Raw genomic sequence first — 16,818 nt, 5'->3', positions numbered from 1 at the left:
CTGTGTGCAGACTTCTCGCGCATCTATATTAATGGACTGCAGTATTGGCCTATAGTATTGGAGGTCGCGAAGTCTCAAGTTTCCGAGACGCGGTGAAGGGAGAGGCAACACGAAGAAGTGTTCGATCCCCCAAAAAATTAAATTATGGGGTTTTACGTGCAAAAGCCACGATCTGATTATGAGGCACGCCGTAGTGGGGGGACTCCGGAAATTTGCACCACCTGGGGTTCTTTAACGTGCACCTAAATCTAAGTACACGGGTGTTTTCGCATTTCGCCCCCATCGAAATGCGGCCGCCGTGGCCGGGATTCGATCCCGCGACCTCGTGCTCAGCAGCCCAACATCATAGCCACTGAGCAACCACGGCGGGTTGTTCGATCCGACATAGTTGTGACAGCGAGTGTTCGCGGTCATCGAGTGAGATCGAGTAAGATGTTTGCGTGTGCGCACGTGACACCATACTTTCTAATTAGTAAGCGAATGTTTCCTGCAATTTACACAGCTGATGAAAGTGTGAACGATACTTCGTGTAATTCTCTATACTTTGCTATCGCTGTCAATGCTTTGCTTTTAGGGCGAGACAGCCATTTTTTTTCTTTCTCTCTCTCTCAAAGCATATTCATTCATAGAGGCAGGCATGGAAGAAGCAGACACAGGACACGACCGGCATGTGAAAGCACACGTGTGCAAATATCTCTGTCAACGGCAAATGGCCGAAATGGCCAAAACTAAGACCTTCTAATGTGACATGCATCAAGCGTCTGGATCAATCAAAACTGGCCAATAAATCGATTTCGTGTCTCTAGCCCCTTCATAGATTAACGATCGTTTCTAACCTGCAGCAAAGTATTTGTGCTTCGTATGGATCTATCACACTAAAATCTGTTCACAGCGCAGAGGGTTACGAAAAAGAGCCGTTTGTAAATAATGTTCACCTCTTTCCTTTCTCGGCTGCTCTCAAAACATGGAGCTTCCAGAGGTTCTCTGTTCAGACGCGACGTACGCGCATGCGTCAATGGGTCTGCGCAGACGCTCGCCGAGGCTTAGGCTGCTCCATTCATAACGACTCGCCCATTCATGAAAACGGACAAGTAAAAGCACACGGCGACCCCCGTACTACGTTTCCGGGAACACGACACCGCCAGTATATAGCAGCGACGCGTCTTCCCAGCGGAGGAGACGCGTCGGAGAGGGCGACACGCGGACCAATCAGATGGCGCCACGCAGCGCGGAGCAACTTCATCGCAGCGACGGACAGAAAGGAACGAGGGCACGTCAAGCGCCGTGTGCTGGCAGTGAAGGAGGGAGAGAGAGACAAAGTAAAGGACCGGCGCGGTATACATACACAGATACTAGACAAAGTGGCCGCCATCGGTCTCAACCGCGAGCCACAACCGCGCTAAGGACACGGTACAAGAACGCGGAATCAAAGGCGTCCCGCCGCCATGTCGTGACATGTCGAGAGAAACAGCAGCGCACTGTGCGACTGAATGCAGTGGGGACACGGCGGACAAGGGGGGAGTACAGACAGCAGCGACGACCGAGCGGAGAGCAGCCCGAGAGCAGCGGCGCGCTCCTCGACGGTGCTACGACCCGAGTTCGGCCACACTCCATCACCGTGGGAAGAGGGAGCGACCGCGTGTCACCTCCGCGTCGCGACACAGTGTCCCAGGAGCCCCCGCGGTCGACCCAGTGAGACACGGCGACGAGGTGCTCTCGAGCGAATCCGGAAGCAGTCAAAATCGACCCTGTGCTGAAAATGCGACGGGCTTTTGAAAGAAGGCAACGGTATGCGTAAGCGCTACGGTACAACGTAAATTACGTTGTACCATAGCGCTTACACCTACTGATATGGATAATGCGACGGGCTTTTGAAACCCCGATAACTGTTCCCTGCATGATGTTTAACTCTGTTAATAGTGCAATGGGACAACACCTACGGCAGTCACTCGACCGGAACGGTAGTCCCACCGTTGTGCCCACCTACTTAACCTCTCTGAAGTGCTTCTTCGGGTATCGCACTTGAACGCCCGTATCAGCTGCTCCGCGCCGACTGCCAGTTATCAAAGGGTAGCCAGAGTACACCAGCGCTTTTTTTAGATGCGAAGCAGCTTAAGGTCGGGGCTATGTCACTCCCTCCCCCCATCCATCCGCCGTGCGTCCACACCCGCACTGCGCATGCGCATCCACCTCCCCTCCTCTCCTTGTCTCATTTCCTGTCCTCTCGGCCCTCTCGGCATTCCTCCTCTCCGACGCTCCTCTCCTCTCCAGATTGCGCAACGAATGACAACCCCTGCGGCTTCGCGCGCGATAATGCGAAGCAGCTTAGGTTAGAGGCGCGACGGTAGGCGCTGCATACTCCGCTGGGGGGCGCCACAACGCGCAGAACTGTTGTTGACGCCATCGGCGTTTTATCCGCGTTCGCACCGAACGCGCGTGGCGTTGGTGACTGTTGCCGGTGCCTCTGGGGCCGGCTCGGAGGTTTTCGACGAGATCAGCCATTACTCGTCGATCAGCGTCGGAAATCTTACCTAAGGACAGCGCCAGCATCAACGCCAGTGTCAGCGCCGTGGTCGACCCCATGGCTGCTTCGCATACTACTCAGGGCTCCCCTACGGGAAGATGGTGTAATTTTTTATTGCGATATAAATTATATGCACACTCTAAAGCAGATTTCTGACGTCGGCGTCGGCGTCGCCGTGAGGTTCCGTATGACGTCAACGGCGATGAAATCGTCGCCGCGCTCCGGACGCTGTATGTGCGAGTGAAATGCGCGAGGGACGCGCGCTTTCACGGGGAGCGAACGCACGTCGGAGAGCAAACGCGCGTTCTGCGCCGTGCTCCCTGAAGGGCTGCAGAATTAAGCGTCTCTTTCCTCCTTTCCATATATATAGAGAGCAAACGCAACTTTTTCCGTCGCGCGAAAGGCTGTGGGTGGACGGGAGGGAGGGAGGGGAGACGACGTTTAGCTGCGGCACCAAATACGTATTTATATAAAAACTCCGCGCGCGTTAGCTGCGAACGCGGGCAAAACGCCGACGGCGTCGACAACAGTTCCGGAAATTTGGACCACCTGGGGTTCTTTAACATGTACCTAAATCTAAGTACACGGATGTTTTCACATTTCGCCCCCATCGAAATGCGGCCACCGTGGCCGGGATTCGATCCCGCGACCGCGTGCTCAGCAGCCCAACACCATAGCCACTGAGCAACCACGGCGGGTACCAGCGCTTTTACGAAGAGGAATTAGGTGGTCTACACGCAGCCCACGCTGAAGCGCATCGACGCCACGCGCTGCTATCGCGACATTGAGAAGGGGGGGGGGGGCTCGAACAGGCCTCTCTCACCGCCGCGTCCGGCTCCACCAACCTGCTGGTACACTGCTGAACTTATCAGAGGTCAGCCAGTGACAGGCGCCCCGTTGCTACATGCCTAGCAAGACTGCAGACTTTGATAAAGCAAGTGAGCATCCGATGTTCAGACGGCGCAATCGGTTGAGCGTCGACCCCGTATTTCAGAAAGCCCGTGAGTGATAACCGCGTAGAAGCGCATGCCGTTGCCACGGTGTTTTCGCTATGCAGGCTACAACGCATTTCAAGCGAACGGAACTACCGAAATCAGCTTCTCCTTACACGCGCTATTATTGTGGGGCAGCCAGCTTTACCTGAAGTTCGTGGCTCTGGGATGTATGTACTTACGAAAGCTTCCGGGGCGCGGGATTTGTAAAAAAAAAAAAAAAAAAACTGAATATTTCGGCACCCTTGGCACGCGACCTAATAATTTCTTCAGCCTCTACCTTTAGATACGACCAACGCAGTGTCGGTTTCGGTCACAGTGGTTTCATAGGCTGCAGGCACAAAGTGTTCACAAATTCAACTTTTTTTTTAGAAACCCAATCCCCGTAAAATATTTGACGCCAGCTAATCAGGCATAGATATAAGCGAAGTTGTGGTAAGCCGGCAAGACAAAGCGCCACATCAGGACAAGGAACGCGCAGCGAACTTCGGCAACGAACGAGTCCCGCAAGCGCCACCAAAGAACACAGCATGTAAACCTTCGAACGCAACAAAGGTGTCGCGCGAGAGCACGTGCGCCTCAGGAGAGCTAGTTGGCAAGAGGCAAGGTAAACGTGAAACTGAGCCCACATACACCTCCGACCACAAAAACGAGTGAAAGGGCCAAAGGAAAGTATTGGCTTGCTAAAAGAATGATGCGCTTGAAACATATTTGTTGCAGGGAAGATGTTCAGGCAGCGTTCGTTGTTTCATCGCGTAATTCCGCAGAAAAGACAGCCGGTCACCGGGACATATTGTAGGCGCAGCACAGACTGACTGAGCCGATTCGTTATACGAGTGGTGCACTTTGTGCGAGCTCTTCGGCAAGACAGCGGCAGCCCCGGTCCGCAAAGTCCTAAAAGGTTCGCTAAGAAAGCTTCGCATGTAATACCAGCTAAGTAATTCAAAGACGCTTAACCCCGCACGCAACAAGCAGACAGGGGGGCAAGCTTTCGCATCCAATATAGATGCGAACGCATACATGCGCGTCCGATATGCGGCAATTCGGGACGACCTCTTCCAGCCCCGATCGGCGTCTCTACAGCTGTGCCAGTCAGATTCATGCATGCGCGCCTTGGTTCGCGATCGTCGCGGACAACAACATGTACTTTCCAGCCTGTTCCGTCTTCTTCTTCGTCTTGTTCTCGTGTTTACCACTTTTTGTTTTTCTTTTGCTTTACATTTGCGAACACGTGCTAACTGGCCCAGCTCACCACTTAGCCACCCCTGTCCACTGCCTACACAGTGCGACGGGCAGGCACTCGAGGCTAGCACGGGCTATGTGAAACGGGGACCCTGGGCCAAGATGGTTCCGGCGGGAAGCCCAACGGCGAGAAAAGGCAGCGCTGCACGCAAAATACGCCTGCCACGTGCTCGCACACGGGCCTCACAGGCACGCGCGCGCGCACAAGAGGCGCGCCTTGTGCGACGGCCTGCGTCGTCGCGCGCGCCTGCGAAGGGAGCGGCTGACGAGCGAAAGGGGCGCCGCCGGCGAGAAAAGGGGCGGACGCGGGAACGTTGCGGAACGAAGCGCCGCTCGCTCACAAAGGGAGCCGCCGTCGCTGTGTACCACGAAGGGAAATCACTTCCGAAGAAGAGAAGGCGCAACCGCTGTTGCGGAGGCCCGCTCTCCTGGGCAGCGAGTCGGTCTTCTTTAATTTCCGCCATAAACGATGCGCCCCCAAAGTGCCGCAATGGACAACGCTTCGCTGTAGCACCACCCCTCCAAAGTAGAAGCAAAATAAGAGCTCTTTCTCCCATTAAACAGAGTAGGAGATAAGAGCAAATAAGCCTACATATGCAGAACAGGTCGCGCTGACAACCAACAAACAGCAGTCAAGATGGAAGTGAACACGACGTGCTGTATTTTGTAGGAAAATATTACTTTCCTTAGATTCTGTTCTACTCCGACCATCCGCCGCGCTCAGCGTTCGATCACAGATATGTAACAAAGACGCTCTGTCGTCCTTGCGATAGAAAAGGCACGTTTAGAAAAGCTAAATAGAGAGAACGCGCTATTAAATCTGGGCCTGACAGAATTTTATTGCGGTAGCAATTATATGGGCACTCCAGACGCATTTCTGCCGTCGGCGTCGCCGTGAGTTCTGTAGATTGTTCAAGGGCGATAACATAGTCGCCGCGAGCCGTATGCTGTATATGCGAGTGAAAACGTGCGAGGGTGATCCGACGATGGTGGCTCAATATCGCGCGCGCACGGGAGGAAAGCGAGGAGGAAGCGCGCCGTCTTCCGTCGCGCGCAAGGCACCGAGTAGGAGACAAAGGGAGGGGGGGGGGGGGTTCTACTCCGACGCCGGCTGCGTATGGCGCGGCCACGCGGGCCATATCTTGAAAGCGATCGGGGATAGGGATATAGTGCGCCGAGTGCTGGTAGCTTCGTGTGCGCTGTGTTCTCATCGCTTAGTTCGCCTAGAAGCGAGAGGCAGCACGAAGGTGAATTCACTCGCTTCTGCCTGCCGCGCTTTCTCACTCCAGCGTTTTGACAGCGAGTGTGCGCGGTCATCCAGTGAGATGTGTTCATGTTTGCTTGTGCGCGCGTGACACCATGTTTGTTAATTTAGTTATTAAGCGAAAGTTTACAAGCTTATACTGCCGCTATAACTAGTATCCTTACTCCGTATAGCTGTCTACTAGTTTGCTATCGCAATCGATTCCTCGCTTTTCAAGCGAAACTGCGACTTTTTTTTTTTTAGATGCGAGAGCATCTTATGCTCGGGGCATGCAGTGTCCGTTCTGCGGCGCCCGCACCCATACTGCGCATGCGCACCTCTCCCTCATTCTCCTCTCCTACGCAGGTGCGCGCTCTCCTCCCCTCTCCCCCTCTCCGCCAACGGTGCGGCGCAGCAAATCATTGCATATAACTCTCTCCCTCTCTCTCTAAGGGTACGCCGGTAGGCGGCGCAAGTGTCGCGGCGCAGTATAAAGCGTGCGTTCGCGGTGCTTCCGTCACCGATTCCTAGCGCACCGACGCTAGAAATCACGTACGATCTCTAAATAAAGACGCAACAACCCCGTACAAACGTCTCCTCACTTCTCAATACATTCTCTCACTCTAACTTTCATTGGGTTGTGTTGCCAAGTGAAACGAAACTGAAACTCGATGCGCACCCCCCGCGATGCTTTCGCATCCCACCATGGTTGCCTGTAGGGTGAGATGATGTGATTTTTTTTCGTGCCCTCTCTCCACTAGCGGGTGCTACGTCACTCCCTTGTACATGCACTATAGAAAGCGAGCATAACGGTTTCAGAGTGCGCGTAACAACGACAACGCGTAGAAACGGAACATCGGCGAGAATAAAGACAAGGCAAGGGCCGTGTCTACACCTCGCCAAAAGACACCGGCACGCGCACACCCGTTTTTCTCCGCGGTGCGGGCCAGCAGGCGGCTGGCGACAATTGTAATCCCCTGTTTCGGCGACAAGCGCCGCCGACAAAGGCGAGTATACCGAGAAGGTAAATAAAACGACAACAACAATCGCCGACTTGGCAGCCGAGGCTCTACGTCGCGCTACAGGCCAGCGCCGCGGCAGGTGAGTGCGACTGATGTCGCCCTTTCTGTCGCCGACGCTTAATGCTCGCGGAAGCGACGCCGCCCAAGAGACACCGGAGCGCGCTCAGGACTAGCAAAGTAAAAGGGCCCCGGCAGGGCCGTTCCCCCACTTCTTACCGCAGGTCCACAGGGTTGTTGGTAGTGATATCCCGCGTTACATAAACTACAGGCGCGCGCAGTGTCATTTCCTTAAGAGTATCGGTGCAAAGAGCTGCCGAGCCTCAAGGCAATGAACTAAGCCAGGCAAAAAAGTCAAATTTTCTAAAGGATAAAAGAAGCGACGGAAATTCTCAGATCCCGCAAAACACAAACAGCTGTATTAGCGCTATACGTCATCAAACAAATGCGAGCGCGTTTTCACAAGCTTTAAAAATGTGCCACACAAAATACTTCTGAGAAGGTATAATCATTTTCTTTTGCACCGGCGACAAATAAGAACAGAAGGCTTTTTTTTTTTTCCGTGCCATCAAAGGTATTCAACATTTCGGCGCACTTTCTGGCAGATTTTTGTGGGGATTGATGGCAGCAAAGCTCTTCCCTGTGAAGACGACAAGTCCATCGGTCTTCATAACCAGACCATGATTACAAATGCAGCCTTCGCTTGTTCGCTTCATAGTCTGAATGGAGCTACGTACGTTGTCAGTAATTTAATGCCGACACGGGTTTTCTCCGCAGCCAACTCTTCAGATCCGACGGCTGATGCAGTTTTCACGAAGTTGCCTTGTAATCTCAATAACGACTCGTGACGTATGACGTCAACAGCGGCGTCGACGAAAGGTCTGCACGATGAGAAGTCCATCAGTCTCCAATTGCAGTCATGAATAGCACGTCTTGGTCAAGTCAGCATCTCCACTTCTTCGAGAAGAGTTGTCCTCAGTTCCCCAGAACCTGATCGTCGCCACTTGCTCGTTGCGATGAAAGCACACACGCTTACCTGTCAGCGGCTCTCAGTGGGCAGTCGCAGTGAAAGCCTAAGATAGACAGCAGTGCACCTGTACTGCTTTTGTCACACGACTCAAGGAAGCATAACAACATGCACACTTTACGTCAACACTTTAGACAAATGCGCTGATGCAAATGCTATAACGAGCAGGGCAGTTAGTGATGAAAGAAACGGCATGATAGTATTGAAAGCGCTTTACCAACTTAGAAGTTCGAGAAGCTTAGCTTTATTGCGGTATTCAACATCAATAAATTCGAAAGCATGTGTCATTCCGCACTTTTTGCCAAATACGGCGAATACACCACAATCCAAACTGCCAATTTTTAGTAGAGAAGGCAGTCAGCTCCTATGTGCCGGTCATAAAATTATATAGTGTCCAAGAGCGAGGAGGAAGCGCAAAGACATTTCATCATGCTGCTACGGCAGTCGTAAGTAGTGCAGCCTCTTGTCACAGGACTTAAATTACAGTGGCCGCATTCCCCACTCGGACGGCAATCTCTAGATCAGCCGTTTGTTGTCCTCGGCACAAGTTTTACATTAGGCGTGTGCTCGTCACATCAGGCTTTTCTGAGAGGCACCGGCGTAGCGCGGCAAAGCCAAAAAAAAAGAAAAACGCGTAACGTCGGGACGTGCAGAGAGCCGCCGTGCGGGTACTGACCTTGGCCTCGAGAAGGTCGTGGCCCTGCTTGAGCTCGGAGCGCTCCTTCTCGAGCTTGTCAACCTTGGCCTTGAGCTGCTCCACTTCCTCCTGAGGGGGAGAGAAAGAAAATGGGAGGGCGGGGCGGTAAGAGGGAGCAAACACAACCTGCGCAAAATGCTCCACGTCAGTTTTCACTGCACAGCGGGATCTCATTCCACGGCAGCCATGGTCGAGGGATTGAGGATCGCATTCTGTAAAACACAGGCTCATCGTTGTGCAATGGGTCCAAACTAGTCCAAATCTCAGTTCTTAAAGCAGTTCTTGAAGCCGCAGTCCTTTATTTAGGAGTGTGCGGCAACTCGAATATTCCATTTGGAATCGAATAGTGGACGTTTGAATAATTCAATTCGCTCATCGAATATTTAGTATTCGACTTCTCGAATATTCGATTTCTTGCCTTCGATGAACGACCCGACCCGGCAGTGGTTGGCGCCTTGACGTGCGCAGCGCAATCTTTATCGTTACACGGTTCGACCAGGTCGAGCGGACCGAACGAAATGATTAACGCTAGGCGAGCAGAGGGAACAACAAAACCTGCGTGAACGTGCGAAGCATGTATGAAGATCGGCCCGACTAGCCATCGCAAAGCACGCTGATCGCATCGAACCCGCGTGTTCCGTTTTCACGCACGCGGATTCGCGCTGTTCGCAGCTTTCTACCCACACGCGAGCACGTGCACAGACGAAACTGGCACGCGCGCTCGCGGTAGTTGCCGGCCGATCGACTGCAGACCCGAACGCTGCTTCAACGGCCGTCAATCTAACCCATACGCGTGATCTCGCGGCCCATGACTGATGAGCCACCCATAGGAACATATTAGCGACAAGCTTTCCGTGACAGTTTGCGGCCCGTTATCAGATCAGCTGGAGGCGAATTTTCGTTACGGCCGCACCATTAGCCACACTGTCTAGCCCATTAGGCCTAATCGGGGCTACGTCATTGGATGTCGTCGACTAAAGTTACGGTTTCCTACAGAATCGACGCAGATCTATTTATAGCGATCACACGACCCTCGGTACGAGAGAATACACGCAAAGTGCCTGAAGCGGCGAGTTGCGCGGCAATTTTGCGTCTATTCGCGGGCTTCTTTCACGCTCGGAAAAACACTTTTATGTAACACGTATTGAGCAACAGCAAGCTGTATAGGGGATTTTTGATGTTGCTCTACAATTTTCTCGTTGACACTTTTCATCTAATTATAATATCTGAGAAGTTGATTAATTACTTAGGACTAAATATGTAATTAGGTGGAATGTAAGAAAATAATCTTAGTATCTCCAAGCAACGGCCAACAACATTACCTTGGTTCTGTCCAGCTACGTTGCATTTGCATATTTTTAAATCTTGGTGCACAATAGTTGGGACAACCTATACTAGTATATGCCGTGCGCACGATGTATGTACTGCGTTGCAGTCATGGTGAAGGTAATTTGAAGAACAGCAAATTTCACCCTGCTTCATCAGACTTTCGTCAATTTGTCAGATTTTCGTGACGCTTGTTTTGAGGCTAAATAATGTGAGACTGCGTTTGCATGTGCAATACGTATTTAGGGTTTGTCATGAAAAATCAGGGTTTTGTCAGAACCTGTTCATAATTAGGTACAATGCTTAAAGAGTTATTAAGAGGCCACGAAGCATCTAGTCCAATATTATAGTTATACATGTCCCATTTCTGAAACTTACGTAGTACATGTCTGTATTTCAGATACCAGAGTGGGACCATAGCAGAATCAGTCAAGTGACCTGGCTGCACAGTTATCGGGTAAATGGGCTTACGCAGTTCAAGGAAGGACATTTTCAAGTACCCATACAAGACTGTCATTGAGTAATTCCCATTTTATGTTTGTCACAACCAGTAACCTACTATTACAGCATTTCACAACAAAGTATTCCAGTTTCTATTGTGTTTGTATCTAAATACAGTGGAGTCTCGATGATACGAATCTCACGGGGTCACGAAAAATATTCGTATTAGCCGAAATCCGTATCATCGAAACGCAATTAAAGCTAGCCAAATTAATGGGGGGACGCGGGGATCAGATAGCGAAAATCGCGAGAAAAATCGATTTTTTAAAACCATGCATTTCGGTATCTGCAACGCCTAACCTACGCTGTATCAAAATTGTTTGGCTGAAAACGCACTAAAAGTGCCCGAAAAAGATTAATTCGTCAGTGCGCAGGGTGAGAAAACAGCTTTAAATCGCGCAGAATCACCGCAGTTCACGGAGACATATCTCGTATTTCCCGCCACCGAGCGCCGCCATCTTGGTATCGTTTGAAAGCTCCAAGTTTCGCCGTTCCGCTTCTCAATTCGTCCGTCGTCGCCTTCTTGTAACAAACGCACAAACACAAAACAAGCGCGGGTCTGCTATAGGTAGTCACACGGGCCCTCCGATAAAAGCGGGCCTCCGATTGGCTGCCGTGCTGAAAGGCGTCTCCGTTGGTTGCTGCTGTGACAGGGGCAAGATGGCAACGGCAGTTGTCTGCTTCGCAAACCACGCCGGTGTCTTGGATTACTGAGAGCTCCCAGGTTAGTGATGGATCGTCGCTCGTTGGAGAAGAAATTTTGGACGAAGCACTCTTAGGAATACGGAAGCGCAAGCCTCCTACAGCAAGAAAAATACGGCGATTAGCGGGAGAAGCGGAAGAGCCCCCAACTGAACGGGCCACGCTACCTTGCACCGTGTGACTCCGGCAGCGAAACAGACAATCGCCCTGTGCCATCGGCACCGATAACGCAGTCGACGGAAGACGCGCCAACGGAGGCTCCCGCGGCCGCGCGAATCAGCCAAGATCGTATCTCGGTAGACATAGCTCGCTGCGACTAGGCGAAATGGCGCAAACACAAAGAACGCGGCCCGAAGCACAGCAGCCACTCCGTCCGGCCGATGGCACGCGGAAAAGGAGGAAAAGCACAAAAGCCACAAAAGCGCGCTTCAAACTCTTCGCGCCCAGTCGCGGCCTCCGCGCTGTCCGGCGCCGCGTCCGCGCCTCCACACCAAAAGGGAAAGGGAGAAAGCGCGTGCCTGCGCGCTGTTCTCTTTCGCGGCCGTCGGTGGGGCGGCGTTTATTCGTATCAACCGACGCGGTTCGAAAATCGATTCGTAACAACCGTTCTCTAGCACATTGCAAACTAACGGGGCTCGGCCGGGACCACCAAAAAAATCGTATCATCCGGAAATTCGTATTAGCCGTGATGGTATCATCGAGATTCCACTGTAGTTCTAATAAAAGTCGACAAAAATCAACTGTAGTGATAATTTGTCCACAAAGCGCTCGACTTCTTTATATAGTGTGCTTAAGGACCCAAAACGTGTGCATGAATTAAATAGCGAAGTATAGAGGGTGTCCTTTTTATGTCAAACTATATATATATTCTTGTTGCAGATACCTGCAATCCGTTTCTTCAGCTGGGTTTCATTTAACATGCATGGACATTACTTTTTAAATGAGTTATTTGCATAAGTTACGAATTGGCAAAACTGTGCCAATTTTTTTATTATTAACTTTAGTGCCCATGTTGCAGTGGTGTAAATGAGCTGTTAAGATACAGGGCCTATTGAGTTGGAACCAATTTTGTAACTAGTACCAGGCAGTTTCAAGGTATACATCAAAGTATGAGGCAAAAATGCCTTGGTGTCATCTGTATTTCCTTGCGGCACTGTGAATATATGCAATGCTCGAGGGTAGTATTCAGGACACCAATTCATTATGCTGACTTAATTTGACATCGTATATCTCGAAATTGGTGCTAATTAAAAAATTGGTCCCAACTGAATATGTCCTGTGCGCTTACGGGCTCTAATTCTGCCATTACGACATGCACCCTAAAGCGATTAATTAAAAATATAATTAGCACAACTCTCAATTAAATGCTGCTGCACTTGCAAGCTATCCAGAATGTAATGTCTGCAGTTAAGGTAACTCTGCTGAACAAGCGCAATATTTGGTATCTGCAGCAGGGGCCTTAAAAATCAACATATGAAGAAAAAAAAACACTCAGTGCATGTGAGCGGAAAAAAAAAAGCCTACATATAAATGCCGGCAATAGAATGCTGGCCGTGGACAAGCCACATTGCGAACGTCATGCGGAAGTCATTGGCCCGTACGGCAGCCAACCACGGCCACAATGAAGTAACTGGCGGCCATGACGTCGGCCCCAATGCCGACTACCGACCCCCTACCGGTGGTCGGCAAACAGAGTGGCCACGTGCAACAACCAAGCCCGGCCCGACCCAGAAGGCCGAGATCGGGCCTTCATCTTTTTACCTGGGCATGGGCGACCGCCAGATTTCCTGCCGAGCTCTTTTGCTTGGGGTAGAGCATACTGCAGATCTAGATCCATAGGTACCTAAGTTAGCAATAGCTAACAAGATTCTAGCTAAGTAATCTGATTAGCCCCCTGAGCATGTGCAGCTAATTTTCTGATATACAATATTTGATTCAATTTTTGTCTTTTTTTATTGATTTGATTCAATATTCGATTAGAAATTTACTATCCAGTATTCGTACACCACTACCTTAAGTACTTCTTTACTGGTCAGGAAACTTCTCTGTCACACTGTGGGAGAGCTTCGTAAGCTGCCAATCATGACTGCTGGGTGGTGCTAGCAGTCATAAGGGCGTTAAGGGGCCACTCGGCAATAAGTGACCCAGCAGCTGGGTGGTGCATTGTGTGTCGCTTTCAATGTTTACACACTTTTACCTTTTACCATGTGCAGAGCTCAAATGGCCCTCAGGAGCTCGACGAACGATACTGAAGACATGTTGTGTACTGCACTGTCGTTCCTACAACAGTAGGATGGATGAAACGGTGTCATTGTTTGCTTTACCCAGTGACGCTGAATAGCACGAGAAGTGGATACGGGCTATAGCACAGTGAGAAACTGTGAGATTCTCTTTCGACTCCCTAAACACACTCGCATGAGCGAGAAGCATTTTCACCCGGAAGACATCATTCATAGCAATGCGTGTATCATACAAGGCACTGTTGCGACATTGCAGCACCTAAAAGCAATGCTAAGGGCCGACGCCATTGCACAACTGTTTGTGCATGTAGAAAAGGATCAAACAGCGCAAAAAGGCGGAATGAATTGCCGACGACAGTGTTGTGTCAGTGTCGTCTACACTTCATCCCACCTATTGCACTGTTTGATAACACAAGTGTTGAAGGCTTCCCAGCTTAATAGTTAAAAAATGTTGATACCTCAGCTGTTGCCACACTGGCAAAGTACATCGTAACCTGAGCATGCCAGCCCGGTGCTTTCGGGCATAAAATTTTTTGTTACTGTGCAGACAGAGTACCGATGGCTTATAGAGCACTCGCTCAGGTGCATTGTGTGTGCTAACGATCTCGTTGCGCACTACTTATTCCATTTAACTGTTCAGCCTTTGAGAATCATTTCAAGCATTTAGAATGTTCACAAGTAATCTATATTTATTCTGGGCTGTGCTTCAGAGCTTTATTAACAATGTAAAGTTTACAAGTGAGATAGCGATACTAGTTACATGTGCATCGTTGTTTTTGTAAAAAATGTCACAGTTTCACCCTAAGGGCGAAGCAATGAATGCGATAGCAACACAGCAATGTCATACGAAGTAAGGTGAGCAGCCTTGGTAGCAATATGAATTGTAGTAAACATGAGCTGATTAATTAAGCAGGTGTGCTGCGGCGTAAGTAGACCGACATGAAGAGAGACTCGATGACCACGAGAAGGCGCGTGTGAAACGGTGGTGTTGATGAGAAGCGCTTACCGTGGGCAGCGCGTGCGAAGGGACACACCTGTAGTGCTGCACTGCCGATCTGGGCAGCATTGCATGTGTAGCATGCGTTGGATAATGTGGCCCGACTATTACTAACTGAATGAACAAGCATGGTGTGAGCGCGCACAAACAAACATGAATAGATCACACTGAATGACTGCAGCCAACGACTGTCAAAACGCTGGCAGCGAGCGCATACGCCGCGCAGCGGGCGAAGGTACGTGCAGTCTATCGCTTCAACGGAAACTGAGCGCCGAATGCACGGCGCATAAAGGTCAGAGCTGTGTGGACATAAGAGACGGTGCGGGCGAGCGAACGACGAGCGCGGTTGTTGGCAGAGTAGAAATGCGCCCCCCCCCCCCCCCCCCCGCTGCTCCCTCCGGCGCTGGCTTTCCGCTTCCTTGCTTGCGCGTGGGTGATTGAGTGCGTTGGCTCTCCGTGATAGCGCGCGTCCCCGCACGCTTCCGCTCGGGCATACGGCGCGCGGCGCAGAATTTATCTATAGGGAACCTCACGGCGACGGCGACGGCGACGACAGAAATCCGGTTGAAGTGTCCATATAATTGCTATCGCAATAAAACTCGGACAGAGACACCTTCACTGCCCATGCCGTGCTGACAGGAGCAAAAGTGTTGCAATATGTCAGGAACCTTTAGGAACTTATCTATAACAATGCTTCGATACGGAGCTAAGCAGTGGGGACATCGCAAGTACTGCACAGTTGCTTCCACCGGCATCTCTAGCATGGTGGTTGCTGCTTCGAGCTTAGTTGTGATGCCGTGAGATGCCGTAAGATCTTTGGAAGTAAACTTATAAAATTGGTAAGAAATATTGAGGTAGCGTGCAGCAGACCATTTTAGTACGAGAATTCCTTCTTACTGCTAATATGTCGTGATGAGGGAGTATCTTCTCATTACTCAAGCACTCAGCAAGCTATACAGTAAAACCTCGTCACAAGAGACACTCAAGGGACTCCAGAAAAATGTCTCTTGTAACCGAGGTCTCTTGTAACCAAAAATTGTAAGAACACTGAGGAATCGGACTAGATAACATTATTATACGTCAGCATCAAAGTGTGTTTAAACACATCTACAAGAAATTGGTCAAAATGGCCTAAAGAAGTCATTCATAGTAGTTCGTTTTTTAGTGACTGCAGATTTTATTGCCTTCCATCCCAACTTCTGGAGGTAAAGCACTTCACTTTGGAAGGTTTCCTGTTCCTCACAATGCCGTTCAGTTTAGTGCAATCTAGTAAGCGCACAAGTAGAGAACGCGGCGGCGGCGGGATGTGAACTGCGGACGAAACGATCGCGGCACGAAGCAGAAAGCAAGTGAAGATCGAGGTGCAAAGTCCCAATGTGGCAAAGATGCACAGAAAGATAACCGGGCCGGTCGCACATCCGCCCGCGTCCGCTCCGACGATTCGAACAGAGCTGTCTCATTGAAACATGGCGATGGCTCCCGAGTCCAACTACTGGCATAAAAAGCAACCAGCACCGCGGACGCTGCAATGGAAATCCAACGCGGTAGTACTCTGTCGCAGAGTTGGTGTGGGAGCGCGACAGCAATTATGAAAGCATACTGACAGAATCTTCGGTGCAATTTGTGGTCACAACCATGCGAGGAATGACATCTGGCTGCAGAATGGAACAGAATCGAGCCAGGGGAAGGAAAATTGCAGCGCATACCAGTTGGTACGATGGCGGCCCCGTGAACAATTTACTCTAGGGACCTGAAAACGTCCTCAGTTACCGAGTGTCTCTTGCAACCATGTCTCTTGTATGTGATGTTGTTAACATGGAAAACATAGAAAAAACAACCATACCACTTTCAAATGCCGCTTATAACCGAGTGTATCTCCATAACAAGATTTTACTGTAATTTCACCGCGAAGCTTCACTCATATACAGTTAAACCTCGATATAACAAACTTCAATATAATAGAATTGTCTCTATAAGAAAATATTTCACTTTATAACTTCTTGTACAAAGAGCTTCACATATTTTGAACGTCAGTAAAACGAAGTGTGTTTATACACGATATCAATACTATAACAAAATTTCACTGCCACTGTAACGAAATACCGATCCAATAAATGAAAAATTTCATGGACGCAGATGGTCAAATGGTTGAATTACAAGTGGCTGCTTGGAAATGCACCTCTCAAATTGGGCACCGTGCAACTGAGAGCAACTACCGAAGCGTCCGTATAAAGTTCAAGTGTGATAAGTTCATATTGTGCCTTGTGCCCTGTGTGCTTTGGGTGTGCGAGGGTGAGCCGAGAAGGAT

General features: G+C 50.3%; 1 protein-coding gene across 2 annotated transcripts in view; it reads right to left on the bottom strand.

Moving 5' to 3' along the window:
- Positions 1 to 16,818, bottom strand: part of LOC119445311 (unconventional myosin-XVIIIa-like) — a 231,901-nt gene that overhangs the window by 104,658 nt on the left and 110,425 nt on the right. For both annotated transcript variants that reach the window (XM_037709624.2, XM_049663204.1), the window contains exon 20: positions 8,724 to 8,813. In XM_037709624.2, coding sequence (XP_037565552.1) covers positions 8,724 to 8,813 — 90 coding nt within the window. The remainder of the gene's footprint in view (positions 1 to 8,723; positions 8,814 to 16,818) is intronic.

This window comes from Dermacentor silvarum, chromosome 3, assembly GCF_013339745.2.
Source record: "Dermacentor silvarum isolate Dsil-2018 chromosome 3, BIME_Dsil_1.4, whole genome shotgun sequence".
NCBI classification, from domain to species: Eukaryota; Metazoa; Arthropoda; class Arachnida; order Ixodida; family Ixodidae; genus Dermacentor; species Dermacentor silvarum.
The sequence above is the reverse complement of the archived record's forward strand: the minus strand, read 5'-3'. Positions and strand labels throughout refer to the sequence as shown.